This window comes from Polypterus senegalus, chromosome 16 (assembly GCF_016835505.1).
Source record: "Polypterus senegalus isolate Bchr_013 chromosome 16, ASM1683550v1, whole genome shotgun sequence".
NCBI lineage: Eukaryota > Metazoa > Chordata > Cladistia > Polypteriformes > Polypteridae > Polypterus > Polypterus senegalus.
In genome coordinates, this window is record NC_053169.1 from 88,900,096 (window position 1) to 88,921,246 (window position 21,151).

General features: G+C 42.2%; 1 protein-coding gene across 2 annotated transcripts in view; it reads right to left on the reverse strand.

The window, feature by feature from the left end:
* Positions 1-15,410: 15,410 nt before the first annotated feature.
* Positions 15,411-21,151, reverse strand: part of ppm1ba (protein phosphatase, Mg2+/Mn2+ dependent, 1Ba) — a 103,918-nt gene continuing 98,177 nt past the window's right edge. The window contains exon 7 of one of the 2 annotated variants that reach the window (XM_039738345.1): positions 15,411-16,874. In XM_039738345.1, the coding sequence (XP_039594279.1) occupies positions 16,845-16,874 (30 nt within the window). In that variant the 3' untranslated portion in view covers positions 15,411-16,844. Of the gene's footprint in view, positions 16,875-19,196; positions 20,859-21,151 lie in introns of those variants that run through there. The other variant, XM_039738344.1, reaches the window with a different exon arrangement.

A 21,151-nucleotide genomic window follows, 5' to 3' on the forward strand; every position in this document is an offset into this window, starting at 1 on the left:
CGACCGCCCCAGGCCCCGCGCCTATGGGGGTCCCGCTTTGGAGGTCATGTGTCCCGATCGAACGGATTTGTCAAGTTATATTCTCCAATTATATTTTGATAGAGTCCGCGTGTTATCTTGCGAAAATTTAGCTAAATACTGTAATGAGAAAATCCGATGCATGTTAACTTTATTTTTATTAAATTCGCGCGCAAGTTTATAAGACCCACACATACCGGTAACAGCGTTTGACGTAACCGGCCCCGCGTGTGGTTGGTCAGCCGTAGGCCCCGCACACCCCTAAGGCCGCCTCTGGAATCCGATCCATCTTTTTCGCCTCACCGGTGTCCCACCGACAGCCATTTAAGAGAGCCATGAACCCCCTCCAACCCGCGATTATAAGAGCGATTGCGTATCCCCTCGCGTTTGCGGGTCGCTGTCGATCGTTTCGACGAACTGGGGTGTGTGTTGCGACTGCAGCCCGGGTGGGTGACAAACACTGCGACAGCCGCTCCTCGCTGGCTGCGAAACAGACCTGCAGTGGCCGGCGGTCCGAGCACTTTAAACCATAGCCATACAGGGTGGTCCAGATCGTCTGGATGACTTTAATGTATGCGGGGACGATTCCAGTTCGGTGCAAAGACGATTCTTCATGTCGTCACTTCGCACACTTCTCGATGGTCCGGGGTTTTTCGGATGATTTTCGTAATAAACTTAAGTTATAGCGTAATGAAGACTGCATAATTAGATCTGGACCACCCTATATATTCGAGAGACGCCGCATTCACTGTGTTGCCCAGTCGACACGATACGTCAGCGCGTCCGCCACATTGCGAGTGGTATAAGTGCCATTTAAACTAATATCGGTAGACGTGGAAACTATGGAGGAATATTTCGGACAAAATGAAATAAACAAACAAACAAACAAACAAAAAAAAATAAATAAATAAATAAATGCGTAAATAAATAAAAGTACTGTGAAATGAGAGCCTTAATAAATAAATGTCATTAAATGAGAGCATAAATAAATAAATGCGTCACGAAACATTGTAATTTCTTCCGATAAATCTTCAATTCTCCGAAATACGTAATATCTTCGGCAGAATCCATTTCATCGGCAGTAGTAAGCATTTTCCTAATTAATTCTTGTGCTATCGATTCACCAATCAGTAACTAGAGGGCGTGTTAGAGCCCGCCCTCTCAACTTTGACGAGTGAAAGTGACAGTTTTATTTCAAGCCGTATTTCAGGACGGTTTGCAGGAATGTTACGGACAAAATGAAATAAATAAATAAATAAGCAACGAAAAACATATTTCGTGACACATTTATTTATTTATGCTCTCATTCAGGGCCGTTTCAAGGAATTTGGGGGCCCCAAGCAAAATGGACATGGAGGCCCCCACGCACGCACGCAAAGGAACCACAGCAAAGCCATACAGTTTAAATTCACTCACACTTTATATAAATAAAAAAGGTTTACAGTGCAAATACTGCTGTTGCATATAAAGTGCATAAGATTTGAACATTTTCAACAATTGAACATTGCAAAAAACACCACTGTACCATAAAATCAAATATACATTAAAAAAGTGCACAATAACTAAATCCATGCTATATAAATAAACTTTTTACTGTTAACAATGAAATTATAATTAAATGTTTACTAATTATTAGTAGTGCTGTGAGTCGACTATCAATGCTTAAAAACATCCCAAGCTAATGTTTGATGCACAGAATTTATTTTGTGGTTTTCCTAAATAGATTATCACAGTGGAATAGTTAGTATAGCATGCTATGCCACTTTCATCAAAACCTATTACAAAGCTATAGCAATGTCATGTCATTTATGTATGATACATAAACATATTTCTGCTAGCCTACCTGCTGCAAAATTGCACCATTTGTACCAGACAAGTCGAGCTATTTTATGTGTGTAATTTATCACTTACCACTGTCTTGTTTTTTCTTATCCTCCTCTTCCTTTCTCTTCTTTCTTTTTTGGCTTCCTGAAGCATAATTCCGCTTCATGACTGCCGAGGAAGTTTTGTATTTTGCCGGCAGCAGAGATCGCGTGGTTGGCTGGCTGCTGTCAGCGAGGGGCCCCCTTGAGGGGGATCCCGATAACAGTGTCATTGCACTTTACTGCATTCACTATCAATGGGGCGCTCACACAGTTTGTCGCTGCATTTTATTCTTAACCAGTCGTTGTCTTGGGGCCCCAGGCCAGCTCGGGGCCCCAGCAATTGCTTGGTTTGCCTGCCTTGTCGCGACGGGCCTGCTCTCATTTCATGACATATTTACTTATTAAGGCTCTCATTTCATGACACATTTATTTATTTCTGCTCACATTTCACAGTACTTTTATTTATTTACGCATTTATTTATTTATTTATTTACTTTTGTCCGAAATATTCCTCCATAGGAAACCGGGTTTTCTGATGAAAAATAATAATGTTTATAACAGTATCGTTTACATACAACAGATTTTGGCGAATCGTTTACATATAATTATTTATATCTATTTATACACTAATAATCGCAATTTATTAAATAATAATAATAAATTATTATTAAATAATTCCTCCCATATAAGTAACATTTCTCAGACTGCCTTCTTCCATCTCCGAAACATTTCTAGACTTCATCCTGTTCTTACCCAACACAGTACTAAAGTATCGGTTAATGCCCGAGTCACCTCATGTATAGATTACTGTAATGCTATTCTATCTGGCATCCCACAAAAACGTATCCATCGCTTACAACTTCTTCAAAATTCTGCTGCCAGGATAATAACCTGCTGTTCTAAATCCACTGAACATATCACACCGATTCTCTCTCAACTTCTCTGGCTCCCTTTTAACTACAGAATGCAGTACTAAATACCGCTCTTAACATTTTAAAGCTCTCCACAACCTCACTGAACTCCTACAGACTGACACTCGTCTCGCTCACTCAGATTCTCATCTGCAGCTGGACTTTCTGTACCACACATCAAACTCAGTGCTATGGGAGCTTGAGCGTCTCTCCTTGCGGTCCTCAACTCAGGAATTCTCTTCCCTCTCATATACATCAGCTCGATTCAATAGCACATTTTAAAACTACCCTCAAAACTTATCGTTTCAAACTGGCATACCAATTGTGAATTTTGCAGCGTTACTGTCAGTTATCTTTGTTTGCTATTTATTGATTTATCATTTATCATCCCAAGCTGCACATTATTCATTACACTCCTCAGCAGTGCCACTCGCAACATGGCGGCGACGTTGCCGTACGATGCTACTGGTCATGCGGCGTCTAGTAATTCTATGTCTTTGGTTTAAACAGCCGCAGTGCCCCGCGCACCCGCCCGCTTAGGCCTGCCGTGCAGCGGTTTGTACAAACCTCTACTAAGCGCGTCTCCTTTGGAGGCACCAGCTTTCCGGAAATGTGTTCTTTTGAAATTACGGCATGTTAAGTAACGAGAAATATGATATAAAAGGCGATATCCCTCCCATAGTAATTACGACGGTGCAAAAATCACGAGAGAAAAAGATATACTTTAGCTTTCTTTAATGACAATTTTGCGCAGTATAACAGACGAAAGGAAGCCATAGCAAGACAATATCAAAGTATGATCTTGATCTATAGAGTCTGCCATTTTCGTCACTCCGCTGAAAGGTTTTTCCGGACAGATGACATCATCCATCCATAGGCTCCAAAGTGTATTGGCAGTAGGTCCATCCTTTATATACTGTCTTCTCCACATGCTGGTCCTCTCTGGTCTCCAAACAAGGACAGTAAAAGCTCAAACCCCACCTTCAACAAATACAGGAATAGCACAATGCCTACTTGCAGTTCTCATTCTCCCAACAAGGAGAGAAGATTTTGTGCTGACAGAGGACAGAAGTATACTAGATAGATAGATAGATACTTTATTAATCCCAAGGGGATATTCACATAATCCAGCAGCAATATACTGAAACAAAGAAACAATATTAAATTAAATAGTAATAAAAATAAAAAAGCAGACAATAACTTTGAGTAATGTTAGCATTTACTCCCCCAGGTGGAATTGAAGAGTCGCATAGTGTGGGGTCTCCTCAGTCTGCCACTGAAGCTGCTCCTCTGTCTGGAGATGATCCTGTTCAGTGGATGCAGTGGATTCTTCATGATTGACAGGAGTTTGCTTAGCGCCCGTCACTTTGCCACAGAAGTTAAACTGTCCAACTTTACTCCTACAATAGAGCCTGCCTTCTTAACAAGTTTGTCCAGGCGTGAGGCGTCCTTCATCTTTATGCTGCCACCCCAGCACACCACCGCGTAGAAGAGGGCGCTCGCCACAACCGTCTGGTAGAACATCTGCAGCATCTTATTGCAGATGTTGAAGGATGCCAGTCTTCTAATGAAGTATAGTCGGCTCTGACCTTTCTTACATAGAGCATCAGTATTGGCAGTCCAGTCCAATTGGTCATCCAGCTGCACTCCCAGATATTTATAGGTCTGCACAGTCACCTCTGATGATCACGAGGTCCATGAGGGGCCTGGTCCTCCTAAAATCCACCACCAGTTCCTTAGTTTTGCTGGTGTTCAGATGTAGGTGGTTTGAGTCGCACCATTTAACAAAGTCCTTGATTAGCTTCCTGTACTCCTCCTCCTGCCCACTCCTGATGCAGCCCACGATAGCAGTGTCATCAGTGAACTTTTGCACTTAACAGGACTCCGAGTCATATTGGAAGTCTGATGTATGTTGGCTGAACAGGACCAGAGAAAGTCCAGTCCCCTGCGGCACCCCTGTGCTGCTGACCACAACGTCAGACCTGCAGTTCCCAAGACGCACATACTGAGGTCTGTCTGTAAGATAGACCACGATCCATGCCACCAGGTGTGAGTCTACTCTCATCTCGGTCAGCTTGTCCCTGAGGAGCAGAGGCTGGATGGTGTTGAAGGCGCTAGAGAAGTCCAGAAACATAATTCTTACAGCACCACTGCCTCTGTCCAGGTGGGAGAGAGATCGGTGTAGCATACAGTATAGATGATGGCATCCTCCGCTCCCACCTTCTCCTGGTATGCAAACTGCAGAGGGTGAAAGGTGTGGCGGACCTGTGGTGTCAGGTGGTGAAGCAGCAGCCACTCCGTGGTCTTCATCACATGTGATGTCCAAGCAACAGGCCCGAAGTCGTTCAGCTCACTAGTATTCTGTCTCTTAGGCTGACTAGACAATCCTCCAGTTGTCTTTGGCTATCTAGTGCTATGCTTGGCTGGCAATTCTAAATGCTGAGCCCCTGTGTGCCATACTTGGTCTGCCTGTATGAATGAATCCATAACAGTGTGCACAGACACAGCGACATTAAACTTCATATTATAACAGGCGTCCCATACAACAACAACTGTGAAAATATTTCATAAACGACAGCGATCCATTGCTGCATGCAGCACATTAAAAACATTCACACAAATCAAAAGTTAACTCAGTCCCAGAGCACACCTAAATGTTACACCATGTGTAAGTACCGACAGTACTTACACTCTGTAACCAAAAGTAAGGGGACAACACAAATGACTGAGCTCCTTGTCAGTGGCACCATTGTTAACAGGTGCCTAAAATCAAAGACCTAGCCACGGCATCTCCATTGACAAAGATTGTCGTACTGAAGAGCGCAGTTCCTTTAAACATGGCCCTGTCATGGGATGCCACAATATAGAACATTAGAACACTCTGAACGAGAACAGGCCATTCAGCCCAACAAAGCTCGCCAGTCCTATCCACTTATTTCCTCCAAGAAAACATCAAGTCGAGTTCTGAAAGTCCCTAACGTCTTACTGTCTACCACACTACTTGGTCGCTTATTCCAAGTGTCTATCGTTCTTTGTGTAAAGAAAAACTTCCTAATGTTTGTGCAAAATTTACCCTTAACAAGTTTCCAACTGTGTCCCCGTGTTCTTGATGAACTCAATTTAAAGTCACCATCTTGATCCACTGGACTAATTCCCTTCATAATTTTAAACACTTCAATCATGTCACCTCTTAATCGTCTTTTGCTTAATAAAGGCTCAGCTCTTTTAATCTTTCCTCATAATTCAACCCCTGTAGCCCTGGAATCAGCCTAGTCGCTCTTCTCTGGACCTTTTCTAGCACTGCTATGTCTTTTTTGTAGCCTGGAGACCAAAACTACACACAGTTTTCCAGATGAGGCCTCACCAGTGCATTATAAAGGTTGAGCATAACCTCATGTGACTTGTACTCCACACATCAAGGCGCTATATAACGTAACATTCTGTTAGCCTTCTTAATGGCTTCTGAACACTGTCTGGAAGTTGATAGCTTGGAGTCCACTGCAACTCCTAAATCCTTCTCATAAGGTGGACTCTCGATTTTCCGACCGCCCATTGTGTATTCAAACCTAATATTTTTACTTCCTATGTGTAATACTTTACATTTACTGACATTAAATTTCATTTGCCACAAATCTGCCCAAGCCTGTCTGTTATCCAAGTCCTTCTGTGATGATATAACGGATTCCAAATTATCTGCTAATCCACCTATCTTGGTATCATAATGTGAATCAATATGTGAAATTCCTGTCCTGCTCAACTGTAAGTGTCAGTATTGCGACGTGGCAGTGCCTAGAAGCAACAGCAGCTCAGCCACGAGGTGGACGACCACAGAAACTCGCATTATGAGTAACAATCATCTGCACTCTGGTTTGTCACTCACAACAGCGTTACAAACCGCCTATGAATGCAGCGTCCGCACAAAAACGGTGTGTCGGGAGCTGCTGAGCAGCTGCACACAATCCTAAGATCAACGCCAAGCATCAGCTGGAGTGGAGTAAAGCACGCCGCCATTGGACTCTGGAGTGATGAACTGCACTTCACTACTTTCTGAGCTGCATGACGCCTACTTGTAAGGTTGGAGGAGGAGGGCTACTGGCCTGGGACCGTTTTTACACAGTTTGGCCTTGTGGATCCTTTAGAAGGGCTCTGTTGATGCTACACGGTGCAAAGCCATTTTAGACAATTGCGTGCTTCTAAATTTGGGTCGAGCCCATTACTGTTCCAGCATGATTGTACCGCTGTGAGAGTGTAACGAACTGCTGGCTGGGAGCACAATGATACAGTAATAAAGTGAAGTTCTCCGAGAACCCCGATTAGATGAATGAGTAAAATGCAGAAAACACAGTGACCCGCTGGGCGAGTAGACAGCAGATTGCCCAGTGCTAAGAGGTTCACTATAAAGTCCTCAATTTATGCTGATTTGTGAATGATGGGGGAAAGGTTGGACACTAGAAGATCTGTGCTCTGCTCCCCTTCCAGGGGGACTCCCAGACTGAACTACGAGGGTTCAAAGAACCACCCACTTGGACCAGTTTGATTAAATGGGAGGGGGTCACAGAGATGACGAATAGGACGTTAGGTTGTATATCGCCACGTGGAATACAAGTTGAGGGAAGTTATGCTTTGTGACAGATGGGGGCGCTACTACTCCCTTGAACCCTTGTCCAAGACGCCAGACACCAGATAAAAGTCCAAAAGTAGACTTTATTAAAACACAGTGCACAAAGCACCCTCCTCTCCACAATACTCACTAAATACACAATACAAATACTCAATCCTCCACTCCCAGACGCGTTGCCACCCTTCCTCCCAGCTCAGCTCGTCGTCTGGAGTTCCCCCGAGTCCTTTTATATTTCCTGACCCGGAAGTGTTCCCAATCCTCAGTCCATGCGATTCCTTATCACTTCCGGGTCAGATAAAAAGTTGTCGTCTTCACCTCAGAAGCTCGTCATTCCCCTTGTCCATGCGACTCGGACGTACTTCCGGGGCGTATGGCAAATAAATCATCGTTCCTCCCTGCAGCGTCTCCTAGTAGCCCCCATGGTATCCAGCAGGGCTGTGGATAAAAACTCCATTGTCCAGAATTCCCTGCTGGTCTTTGGGGCATCTCCATGCTGCAGCGAGAGCTCCATCTGGCGGCCTGGGGGTATTGGCTGGGATGAATGGCCGGCCATATTCCACAGCTTATACGGTGGAACCTTGGCTTGCGAGTAACTTGGTCCGCGAGTGTCTTGCAAGACGAGCTAGAATTTTTAATAAATTTTGACTTGCTAAACGAGTAGTACGTATACGCTATGTCTGCCGAGCGTCACGTGATCACAACTGAGTCAATGGTGGTTCTCTCTCACTCACTGCGGGATTGTGGGCAATTGTCAGTTGGCGTGCCTCACTCATATAGTCAACATCTGTACGAGCGTATACTGTTAACTACAGCATTGTGACTGCGTGTGTGTGTGTGCTGTGACGTGTGAGTCCTCATCTTGACCCCCAAAACACGAAGCGGAGTCTCAGTACTTTAGCGACACCATCTTTATTCAGCTTGAAACGGGAACAGCGCGGTTATTTATTGTAGTGGGATCTGCCGCTCTCCTAACACAGACACAGCAGTCGGGCAGGGTCACGGCCAGGTTAGTGCCCAGCAGTACTGTGCCCTGCGCATTTATAATGTTCCTTGTATTACCCATCGACGGCAGGTGCTTATAGCATGTCCGCGATCTTTTCGGATTCGCTTTTACGGCGAACTGCTACAGTGCTGGGAGACTGCGATTGCTTCGGGATGCTCTGCCGCGTGCCCACAAGAGTTTAGAAACTCACTCACACCAGCCATGATTCCTTTTAAAGGTAAATTTGTTTTATGTATTTTTACTTTATATTTTTATATGAATAGTTTTGGCTTGTGGAACGAATCATCCGAGTTTCCATTATTTCTTATGGGGAAGTTCGCTTTGATATACGAGTGCTTTGGATTGTGAGCACATTTCCGGAACAAATTATGTTCGCAAACCGAGGTTCCACTGTATTCCATATCAGACTCGAAAGGCATCACCTGTATGAGGGTGCAGTTTCAGTTTCCGTCTTACGAAACAGAATCCTATCTGTGCTTGGGAATGTCCACAAGAGCGACTGGACTGATTCCAGGACTGAAAGGCAGGGGCTGTTTGGCGGAGTCAGATGACATGATTGAAGTGTGTACGGTTATGAAGTGAATTAGTACAGTAGATCCCAGTTTTTACTTTCATATACAGTGGTGCCTTGGTTTGCGAGCATAATCCGGTCCAGAAACGTGCTTGTAATCCAAGGCACTCGTATATCAAAGCGAATTTCCCACTAAGAAATAATGGAAACTCGGATGATTCGTTCCACAACCCAAAAATATTCATTTAACAAGGATTAATACAAAATATAAAGTAAAAATACAGAAAACCACATGAACCTGCACTTTTACCTTGGAAAAGAATTGTGGCTGGTGTGAGGGAGACGAGTGCGAGGAGAGGAGGAAGAGGAGGGTTATTGTGTAGGACGACTGTCACTCTAACAAACACAATCGCCGCTATCTGTCGGCTCACTGGAATCTTCTTTTTCTTTTGCGACTTTAACAGTGAACCTCTCCAATGACAGTTGCTTTTACCTCCTTTTGAGGATTTCACGGAAATGTGACATTGCATCATCGTTAAACAGATTCATCGCAAACTTATTTGGGTGGTGCTTTTCAAAAAAATATTTTTGTTGCAGTATAACAGTCACTAACTGCACTTGGACACAAAATTAAAAAGTGCTTTCTGCACACAGACGTGTGGTCACAGTGCTGTAGTAAACAGTATACGCTCGTACGGATGTTAACTATACGAGTGAGGCACGCCAACTGAGACCGAGAAGTGGAGACGATTACCCACAATCCCTCAGCAAGAGGGAGAGAAGAACCATTGGCTCAGTTGAGATCACGTGATGCTCGGCAGACAAAGTGTAGCCGTACTACTCGCAATGAAAGTCCTCGCTCGTTTATCAAGTGAAAATTTATAAAAAAATTTTAGCTCGTCTTGCAAAACACTCGCAGACCAAGTTACGTGCAATCGAAGGTTTACTGTCCATGATTTAAACACGTTGGAATGTTGGTATAGGAGCCGATTTGCCCAAATGTTGGAATTTTTTTCTTCAAGCTGAGAGCCACAGACATATGGCATTAAATTATCAAGAACAGTAGGACTTTACGGACCTTCAGATCTCGACTTGATGATATTGCTCTATTGCACTGTCGGGCAAACGGTGCGCCGCGAAACCTTTTTGTAAAATTGCTAGTGTTTTTGAACTTTTGGTTGATTAAAAAGATAATGTTTAAAAAATGTGTATTTTATGTTGGAAAAGCAGATAACGGAACACTTACGGAAATGAAGTCTAAGAAACGCGAGAGACTTCAAATGATCGACAAGGAAGTGCGCGTCTGTCTTTCGAAAATTGATCCTCGCATCAATCTCATATGTGCTGACAAATCAATCTCAACGTTCACATTAATTAAATTTAAGATTTATCCTTCGATTCCTTTATTAATAAAATGTCTTTCAAACTTGTAAAATGAACTGTCTTTATTGGCGATTGTCCATAGATTGTGTCGTCACGACTTTATTTATGGGCAGTCCCTCGGGTGTGCCGCGAAAGAAAATTTTTGGACTGCGGCGCAACTCGAAAAAGGTTGCCTTTCACTGCTCTATTGCCATAAAATACATTTGAGCAAATAAATCCAATAAAGTAAATGAAGCTGGCAAAGAGTCGATGAAATCAAAAAGAATCCTGAAAGAGTGAAGCGAAAATCATTCCCAAAAATGAGCAGCGGGTGAACGTCGGCGCAGAGGTGCACTAAATCTAAAAGAGGGAATGAGGTGATGGCAAGAAAACCAATAAAGTGAGTCCTACAAGGCGTACTTACTGTAGGCGGGCGAAGGACTGACAATGAGGACCAGTGAGGGGTGGGCACATGTCGTGGTTCAACTTAGTAAATGTGTTTGTAAAGAACTTTACAGGACGCAAGACAAAAAATAACTTTGGGATGACAAGTGCATAGAGGAGAGTGTGAGCCAAAATGTGGGATGGTGAGGAATCAAGTCTTGAAATGTTATTGAGGCCGCAAAAGGATGGGAATGAAGAGTCTGACCGATTAGGAAAAACGCCAGTAAAACCAAACAGGTTTTACTTTTCAGTACAGCACCCCTGAACACTAATGCACGCTGTAATATTCACAAAGCCTTTCTATGCCACTCACAATAAAACATCGTCCTGCTTATGCAATCAGTCTTGATGGCCCTCCCAAAATGCAAAAAGCCAATGAGCATACAATGGACCAGTTCAGTGGGGCCTTTAGGGAGGGATCGGTATGGACACCCCCACTGTCATAAAGTGCACATTACTGGGGCTTGGCGGACTTTTTTTTTAGGGAATGTATCCATTGTTTCGACTGTTGTTTGAGGCGCAACATATCAAAAAGTCATCCCAGTGTTCAGACAGTTCTTAAATTTCTCTTAATCCAAAATAATTGGCTTGGGATTCTTCTTGGAACACTGATGACGTTTCACTTAAGGAGTCAACATTTTGGGCACCCAAGTGTTTAATGAAATAAATCAATTCAGTTGATCCATAACTAGCTCCCATAATGTCTGCAGTCTCTCGTTCCTCAAATTTTTTTTTCATTACAAATTACTTTGCTGCGGTGGGCTGGCGCCCCGCCCGGGGTTTGTTTCCTGCCTTGCGCCCTGCGTTGGCTGCCCTTCCTTGGACTATGAAAGGAGCTGGTGCTGGTGAAGTATGTGAACACGAATCTTTAAAGGTGTACTGCCATTTAGGAAATGTAATGATTAGAGATGCACGATATATCGGCAACTGTACCGATGTTCATTAAAAATGACGACATCGAAATCGGTCAGATGTGTACATTTTAACCCATTATAATTCAGGCTTGTCAACAAGAATGCCCTTTATATGACCCAAATCATTCTGCATCAAGCCTTCAACATCACAAGTTTTTATTAATGGCTGTGGTTGGTGCAGGTGGTTGTCCTCTGTTTTTCTTTACCACAAATCTGGTCAACCTAATTATTTTTTTTATTATAAATAAAGGTAAACGTCTTCCAAGCTGAATAACTATCTCGGCGAGCCCCCATCTCCAGAAATAACTGTGCCTCCAGTACTGGAATATGCAATGCAGCCCGTTTCCCAGCCTTGGCCAAGGCAGTGATCGAGTATCTATCGGCACCTTTGTACCAGTGTAGACAGTCGACACCCTTTTTCATTTGTGTCAAATATAGTAAATGAAAAGAGAAACAGACATGCTGGTGAAAAGGCAGAAATGCTTCTTTTTGTTAAGAAAAACCCACCATTTGTACTTTTAAAGAAGCCAGGGTTACTGGCCTCATTGTACCCTTTAAGTTTTACTTCAAGTAATACATAGCACAAAGAATATACATTCATTTTTTTGTTAATATACTCAATGCCATGTTATGTGATGACATGGTGTCTTGATGTGCTCAAGCTACTCAGAAGTGTATGCCAAGCAGATTTCTGTACGAGACCTGGAGTATTTTTTTCTATAGAGATGAACCATATCTTGCTCTCCCCCCCACATAAAGTACTAGCAAAGAAGAGCATAAAAATCAGCAAGTTAATAAAAAGTTAATCTGTTTCACATGCTACTGTTGTTTCTTTAATAATGCATAATATATTTTCAGCATACCTAAAACATTCATACCTGAATTTAAAAAATATATCGGCCACCAGTTATCGGTATTGGCAAAGATGGACAAAAACATATCGGTTGTCGGTATTGCCCAGAATTTCCATATCGGTGCATCACTAGTAATGATCATACAGTTCTTGCTTTTACACTTTTCAGCATCTTCTGGACTTTGTTCTAAAACATACACGACAAAACTGAAATGCCATAAACTTCTGCTCATCATTTGGAAAAGCTGCAGTGTGTAGTACACCTTTTATAGTTTAGGCACACAAAACCTTTGAATCGCCCCTCTTTGACACATCTGCTATTCTCAACAGGTAAACCAGCACTACCGTCTGCTAGATCTGTTTTCACTCCCAGTTTAATGTTTTCCCGGTCACAGCTAGACAGTGGAAATCAGCAATGAGTTAAGAAAAGTTCCGAGAACTGGCATCACAATAATCTGAAAGCTGATCTTGCAGTAGGTATACGCTGACCAGAAGACGTGATGCCAATCAGGAAGTGGTTGTTGTACATGAAAAGTTTTAGGAGGTGGCATTTACTCCCAAGAAATAAACAATTTTCTAACCAGGGTTAATTAAGTTTGTTGAAGTAATCATTTACATGTTAAAAAAAAAAAAATCAGACTTTACACCAGCCCATAAACGCTAGGACGGGGGTCCTCAATCACAGTCCTGGAGGGCCGCAGTGTCCTAATTAGAACTCAGTCCTTGCCAATAATGGTAGTTGGTCTTTAACTCTATACCTTGTTTGTGCTTTCATTCATCAAAGACAAATTTGAGTTCCTTTGTAGATCAGAGGTCCTCACTTACAGCCCTGGAGGTCCGCTATGGCTGCAGGTTTTCACTTTAACCAATTTCTTAATTAGAGTCCTTTTATTTTCTACTAAAGTAATGTTTTTTGGGCTTCATTTTAGTTCTCTTGCCTGTTACCATTCAGACGCCTTAATTGCCCATTTTAGCAGCTGCATTTCAGTTTGAATTGTTGCCCGTTTTCTTAACCACACCGCGGCTCTACGTTTGTCTGTCTACGATTTTAGAATCACCTGAAGCTCACAAACCATTTGACCGACTGACCTGAAATTTGGTAGACATATCGTTACATTACATTAGAACAATCTAGACGAGAACAGGCCATTCAGCCCAACAAAGCTCGCCAGTCCTATCCACTTGTTTCCTCCAAGAAAACATCAAGTCGAGTTTTGAAAGTCCCTAACGTCTTACTGTCTACCACACTACTTGGTCGCTTATTCCAAGTGTCTATCGTTCTTTGTGTAAAGAAAAACTTCCTAATGTTTGTGCGAAATTTACCCTCAACAAGTTTCCAACTGTGTCCCCGTGTTCTTGATGAACTCATTTTAAAATACAAGTCTCGATACACTGGACTAATTCCCTATGCTACGTGACGTCTACTATCTGCTTTCACGGTGATGATTAACCTCCAAGGTTATTCCTTTTTTTATTGTAGAAGGAACTCTTGGCGCAGTTCTCATCCCTGCCACCTTTGCTATCACTTCCCCTACTTCTTCATATCTTAAATCATTCTTGAGGCAGATTGAAGACTTAAGTGCCAGCTTGAGTGAAACATATTAAGAAAAAAAGTCCCAAGTAATTGCAACACAAAAACTGACTTAATCAGTTTGAACACGAAAAGAGGCCAAGGAAAGAAAAGAATCGGGCCGCTAGGGTGGAGTAAAGAGGAGCAGCTCGGGAAGCAGCAAGCGCATCAACCTCTGAGCAAACGAATGGTAAACGTACAGAGAAAGAGAATGAAAACTAGGAATGCTCACGTCAAGTGGATTCACTGCATGTTACTGGTTAGTTAATAATAATAAACCTGCAGCTCTCCAGCTCACCATGAAGAATCTGAGAGGGGAATTTGGAAGGACCATCAAGTTTAAATCTATTCTGGTCCACAGAACTCTTGGAGAACGTTCTCACAGAAGGAAACTCTACAGTGTCATGAAAACTGCTCTTGGATGAATGCAAACATTAACAAGTCAAACGGTTCAAAACCAAGTTTCATTATTGGCACGGACTACTTGGAATAAAAACCTGCAGCCACTGCGGCCTTCCAGGACCGTGACTGCCAAGCTGTGCATGACAGGACAAAACTGGACACTAGTGGTGACGGGCTCTGCACAAGGTGGTGTGGCAGGGAGGTCGAGTGCTGCCCGTTAACACTACCCAATTAAAATCGAGGGTACTTGTGTACTAAATGGACGGCAGTTCCTACCCATTCTAGTGTTGGGCTCCGTGGGGGGAGGCGCCCCCCGGTTGCTTAATTTTTGGAGTTGAAATGATCAGACTGACCTACAAAAGTTAGTGGGGTGGGTGGAGCACAGTTGTCTATAGGTCCCTAATGTTAAAAAACGAAAGTCCGATTTGCATCACGATAATAGAGAAGGGTACTAGCCGTCCATTTCGTACAAAAGTACCAAATAGAGAGCCTTCAAAGACTACACAGGGCATAAACACCACACATTCACAAAAACAGAAGATGGAGCCACTGCAAGCAAAAACCCTCCCAAAAAAAAAGATACACCGGTGACCAGCAGCATTGTATGCAATCCTTTATTGAAGATAACAAGGTGGTTATGTTCACTGCATTGTATGAAACAGTACTGCCACTACAGGGAAGGAGAGTGGCCTGCCCAAAGGACACTTCAGATCACTCTTCTCTGACACCTTCGCCAACCTCAGCTTTTGTTTTTTTTTTTAATACGTTATTCATTTTTGTATTTAGAACATTTTGTCATTTACAAGGCTAAAATCTATGAATAAATAAAATATATTGTGGCAATATTTACTCTATATACCAATAATTATAGACCAAAAAATATTTCTTGGGCTGGAAGGGGGTAAATATCTACACCAGAATGCACATGAAATTAGCTTTTTTTTTTTTTTCCCTCGTCTCATGAATTTTCTTCTTCCCAGGCAGTGTTCACACAATCCTACTGCAATAAGAGGGGTAAGTAAACTTAAAAATAAATAATAAAAATGAATTCCATTTCATACAATCCAATTAAAAACAAACACTCATCTTAAACTAGATACATGGGCAATTAAACATCATTATCAAGTAACAGATTAAACAAAAATAATTCATTACAAGGCATCCACAGCATGTACAGTATTGTGTACAGATGAAATACATTCATTGTTCTCCCCTCATTCCTAGACTCTTTTTCTTTTCCCTTTCGCTACTGTGATTTAACACTAAACCAATTCCGTGCATGTAACCAGGGTTATTGAGGGAGTGGGGTAAAAAGGAAAGAAGAGAGAAAAACACAAAAACACACACAGACATCGTGAACCTCGAAGTACCTTAGGTGTCAATCAGACAAATGTGCTAAGGATGAAAGGAAAAAGAAAAAAAAAAATTAATTTGGCTAATGCAAGTTGCTCACGTGGAAGTGTCATTAGCCGCATTTCTAACAAGGTGACATGTCCCCTGGGATCCATAAGCAACCAAATGATACTCAATGTAAGCCAGTAAAATTCTAATAAAGCAGGGACTAAATAAAGAATAACGCAGAGCGTTAAGTGCACACTGGGGACTACTAGGTGTGATGGCAGATCGTTACACGTGAAACGGAGCGACTGTCAGGGAGGAAACGAGCGAGATGTCAGGGTGAGAAGTGTGTAAAAGTCAATTGGATCCGCCAGATTCCGTTAAACAAGCTGGCAGATGTTCACAGGGCCCGGTGGCGTAAACCGTTCAGTTGCCAGATGAATTATTCCCGTAAGCAAGTGTTAGCCTAACACCTGACAAATATACTGATAAATCTATCACCAGAAACACACGCGCACACACAGAGAAACCGAAGATGCAAGCCCAGGATAGCTGAAGATTAATGAATTAATTTAATAAACAAAACAAAAAAAACTTCAGCAACATGCCGTACGGAGCGATCTGCGGGACCTCCAGGGATGCATGTCATGAAGTCCTTGAATTTTAAGTAGTGCCTCCTCGATGGGCCGCCCAGGTGTACACACGTCACCTGAACCCAGGATCAGATGCCATCAAGTCAAGGATGGGTGACAAATACTGGACACAGTACAAGCAAACGCCAATTTTGTTTTTTTTTTTTTTTAAATCAGAAAACACAAAAATGGAGTAAAACTGGTGTAAAAACATTTTATTCTTTTTTTTTTTCATAAGTTTAAATCCCTTTCAAATGCATACACCTCTCCTTTTAACCCAAAAATGTTAAGCCATCACATTGGGCTTCCCTTGGTACTGAAGAAAAATGGAAAAAAAAAGATTTCATCCGTGTTAATTCACTCCGAACATTGTTTAGTAAGAGACTCCAACTGTAGCAGGCTACCAAGGGTCCTCCAGATCTCCAGCGCTCTGCAGAAGGGGGAAAAAAAAAATACAAAATAAAAGTTGCATTTAACACTGTCAGACCGCACCTGAAACCTGTTAAACTTTATTCACCCAAGCTGGTGCCCAGGACGGGCACGACAGGTGCTGTCCAATTACGATGCTTCAATGGCATTTCCTGGCCCTGATTGTTTTGGATCTCAAGCAAAAGCCTGGGTGAAGATTTGGCCAAATACTTTAAAAATTTAATTCAATGTTCTGCACGTTCTTGACGTTAAAAGTACTCGACTCAATGACGAGAACACTTGCATTGTGGGTAATCCTGAATCCTAGTTCCCCAACAACTGCCCCTGCTATTAAAGTCATTAAATGACTGGGAGAGACGCACCCAACAATACAAAAGAAAAAAGAAATGCAGAAAGGGTGAAGGAAGTCATTTTTGAAATAGAGATAAATGATGTAAAAAGCTACCAAAACTGGGAATGCTTTAACTGCACTAAAATGGGAAATAATGGACTATTAAAAAATAGAACTCATCAACATCGATAGAAACTTAAGAGTCTATGACCCCAGAAATGGGGATGACCGGACTGCTGATGCACAGAGAGAGTTCTGATTAAATCTGAACCAAAAGCAATTCAAATATTTAAAGAGACAGTCCTTACAAAACATGCGGTATACTAGAATACGAAGAAACCACTTTTGTCCGACGTGCTGGTTTAATTTATTAGAAGGTGAAGAGATCACAGAGTTGTCTTTAAAGGCTACAAACAATTGGTCACTGCACTTTTGTAACACAACATGTCTGATCAATGTGTTATGAGATTTCAAGAGAACTCTGAATAGTCAGTTAAACCAATAGACGCAGATGCGACAAAACATTTATTAAGACATTTCATGCCTCACCTTTCACAAAAACACACACACACTTTCATTCCCCCCTCAAAATTGAATGCTACAAAAACAGTAGCAGCTTGGTTTATCTGTGTCTTGCATAGCACAGATGCATTTTCCTTGATCCAACATGCATGACACACTTAATCTGAATAAAAATAGTATTTTTAAGTTGGTGAATGAGGTCAACCAGTGGAAGTGATAAAAACTCTGAAAGAAAAAAAGTACTTGTTTCATTATCCGTTGTGAAAAATCAAGGAAGTCAGAGCAAGTGCTGTTACGCCAAAGCAGATGAGGTTCAAATAATTCCATGTGCTAATTTTGTTTGGTAGCTCAGTAATCAAACAAAATAAAACAAACACATGACACATTTAGCTTGCTAAAAACGGCTTTTATTTGAGCAAAGGCACAAGGAAACTAGCATTCTACACTGCCAAGGTAGTGAAGCAGTTAACTTTTCAGTAATCAATAGGACACTTAAAAACGTTACATAAATTTCTTAGGACTCATGATGTAGGAAAACCACGGCTGCAGAAGTATTAAAAGGTTCAGGATTCGGTGTTGTGTCCCACCCAGCCAGTAATCACATCAAAATAAGAGAAATCTATTTAAATTCAAGGAGGACGCTGCAGAGAGACGAGCCTCGAATCCAAAAAAGCACCACTGGCACCAGTCAGTTCAAGCTGAGTCATTAGAATGGCCGTCGGATGAATCGGGTCTGAGTTTAGGCAGTCTGGCCAGTTGTCTTGCTGCTTCCTTTCAAACCCCATAGGGTAACAGGCCCTGACCAACAGGGAGGCTTAAACTCTAATACAGGATAACAAGAAGCTACCTTAAAGCTAAAGCTGAAGCTAAACTTAAAAGAAGTGGTGAGGCGGGCGGCCTTCTGCTGTTATGCACCTAAAATCTGGAATAGCCTGCCAATAGGAATTCGCCAGGCAAATACAGTAGAGCAGTTTAAAACACTGCTGAAAACACATTACTTTAACATGGCCTTCTCATAACTTCACTTTAACTTAATCCTGATACTCTGTAAGTTCAATTCATCATAATAACTATTCATGGTGGCTCTAAAATCCGTACTGACCCCAACTCTCTCTTCTGTTTCTTTTTCTGGTTTCTTTGTGGTGGCGGCCTGCGCCACCTCCACCTACTCAAAGCATCAGGATGCTCCAACATTGATGGACTGACAGCCAGAAGTCTACGTGACCATCATCATCAGGTCCTTCCATGAAAACCCTAAATACAAAGAGGACTGTTTGACTTATGTTAGGTAGATTGCCCAGAGGGGACTGGGCGGTCTCGTGGTCTGGAACCCCTACAGATTTTATTTTTTTTCTCCAGCTTTTGGAGTTTTTTTTTGTTTTTTCTGTCCACCCTGGCCATCGGACCTTACTCTTATTCTATGTTAATTAATGTTGACTTATGTTTATTTTTTATTGTGTCTTCTATTTTTCTATTCATTTTGTAAAGCACTTTGAGCTACATTTTTTTGTATGCATATGTGCTATATAAATAAATGTTGATTGATATTCACGTGTTTACTTGGTAATAAGTTGTCTTTGTAATTAATCCCTGAGACACTACCAAAAAAACTGAAATAAAACTATGGCTAAAGATTACTTGGCACAATTACTGGCCATTTCAAAACACTTTGGTTAGCTACATGGACCATTACCAACTAATTATCCAAAAGGTGTTAAAAGTAAAATTGACAAAATTAATTTCTTATCATAGCAGCAACTGCACTTCAAAATTAACAGGGGAGGTGGGAGGAACTGCAAACAGAGAAATTCTTATAATGTTTGGAGAGAATTAACCGGCCGGTCTACTTAACATGACCCACGCCCTTTTCAGTCAAGTACATCAACAAATCCACTGACACAGCATACCAGGACTTCAACAGTCAAGGTGCGTTAGGCCCCGAGAACAGAAAAAGTAGCGCTGGCTTTAAAAATCGGATGCCATGCATGCCCTCTTCTACACTCACTAGAAATGGTATCTCTAAAGCAAGACTCGACTCTTCTCTTCAAGGTGAACAACCCTAAGGCCGAAGAGCCCCAAGACTCGCTTGCTGCAGTCACCAGATCCAAAGCTAATCTTAAATAAACTGGGCACTGGGGTGGGAGGTTCATGAGGGTGGCAGTGCTGTTAATGTTGTTGCTGTTGCTGTGGCAACAGCAAGTCAACATTTTCCGGGGCTTTGCAAGGGGCTACGAGAGCAGTTGCAGAAAGGGTCCCTTCCAATCATTTTGACATCATAATTCTTACATATGTGAAGAATGGGGCAGCTGGCACATCTGAAGGGAAGGAGATAGACAGCGAGGACTAGAATATAAAAAAGCAGGTCTTCTGTACATCACGCATGATGAATAGGCATATCAGAGTCACTCCTAGACCATGCTATGATTTGAGAGTCAAGGCTGGGGGGCTGTCAAAAGGCAGGGCCTGTTAAAGCCCATTGCGGCACTTCCTGTGTGATTTTGGGCTATACAAAAATAAACTGTATTGTATTGTATTGATTTCTATGAAGACAAACAAGTGAAAGTTTGTTTAAAGCAAAACAATAAACCACATGTCCTATTTGTCTTCCTGACTGGTTGTAACTCCTGGTGATCTAATTTGCAAAAAAAAAAAACCCAATGTGAGCAGAATCTCTTTTTTGCTTTTAAATTCATCTTGCAGCACATGTCACAAGGTATAATAATAGGAGAACAAAGCGTGGTGGCTAGATTTCTGCGCTAACTGATTTTACACATGCTCTAAAGCCAAACAATCTAGGAGCTTCTAACACGACAACAGACTGGCTCTGGCTGTGCGTCACTCTGTATGATCTACTCCAGGCTCTTCCTGCTTGGTGCTGTAGTCGCTGTGAAGGAACTTGGACGAATGGCTTCTTCTGGTGGATTTTTGAGCAGGGGAGACTGAAACCGAAGTGGTGCCATCTCGAACGGTAATGCTGGGGGAGACTGAAGCGCCTTCCTCCCCAGCTTTCCTGTAAGTAGAAAGCATTTCTTGCAGCACTTGACGATAGTTGCCCCTATGATTGATTCTCATCTGCCGAAGTGTGTGAAGCAACTTTCCCGAGGTTCCTCTGTCTTCTGGTCCATGGCGATCCTTTGTTAAGATTGAAGACCGCAGAATAAGAATGCAAGCAAGTGTACATTAGGAATGTTAACTGAAGAGGTGCCCTGCAAGAATGCAGCAAACTACAAATAAACAATACTACATATGTCCTGGAGAGCCAGAGGACAGCCACACAACGTACATATGGAAAGCTTCAGGGAGGTCAGAGGGCTGACTTACCTGCTGTTGTGTGGCTGCTTCTATAATGTGGTGGTATGCTCCATTCTCAAAGGTGCCACCCCACACAAATTTAAAACATACTCTATGCCCTCAAGCCCAAACCT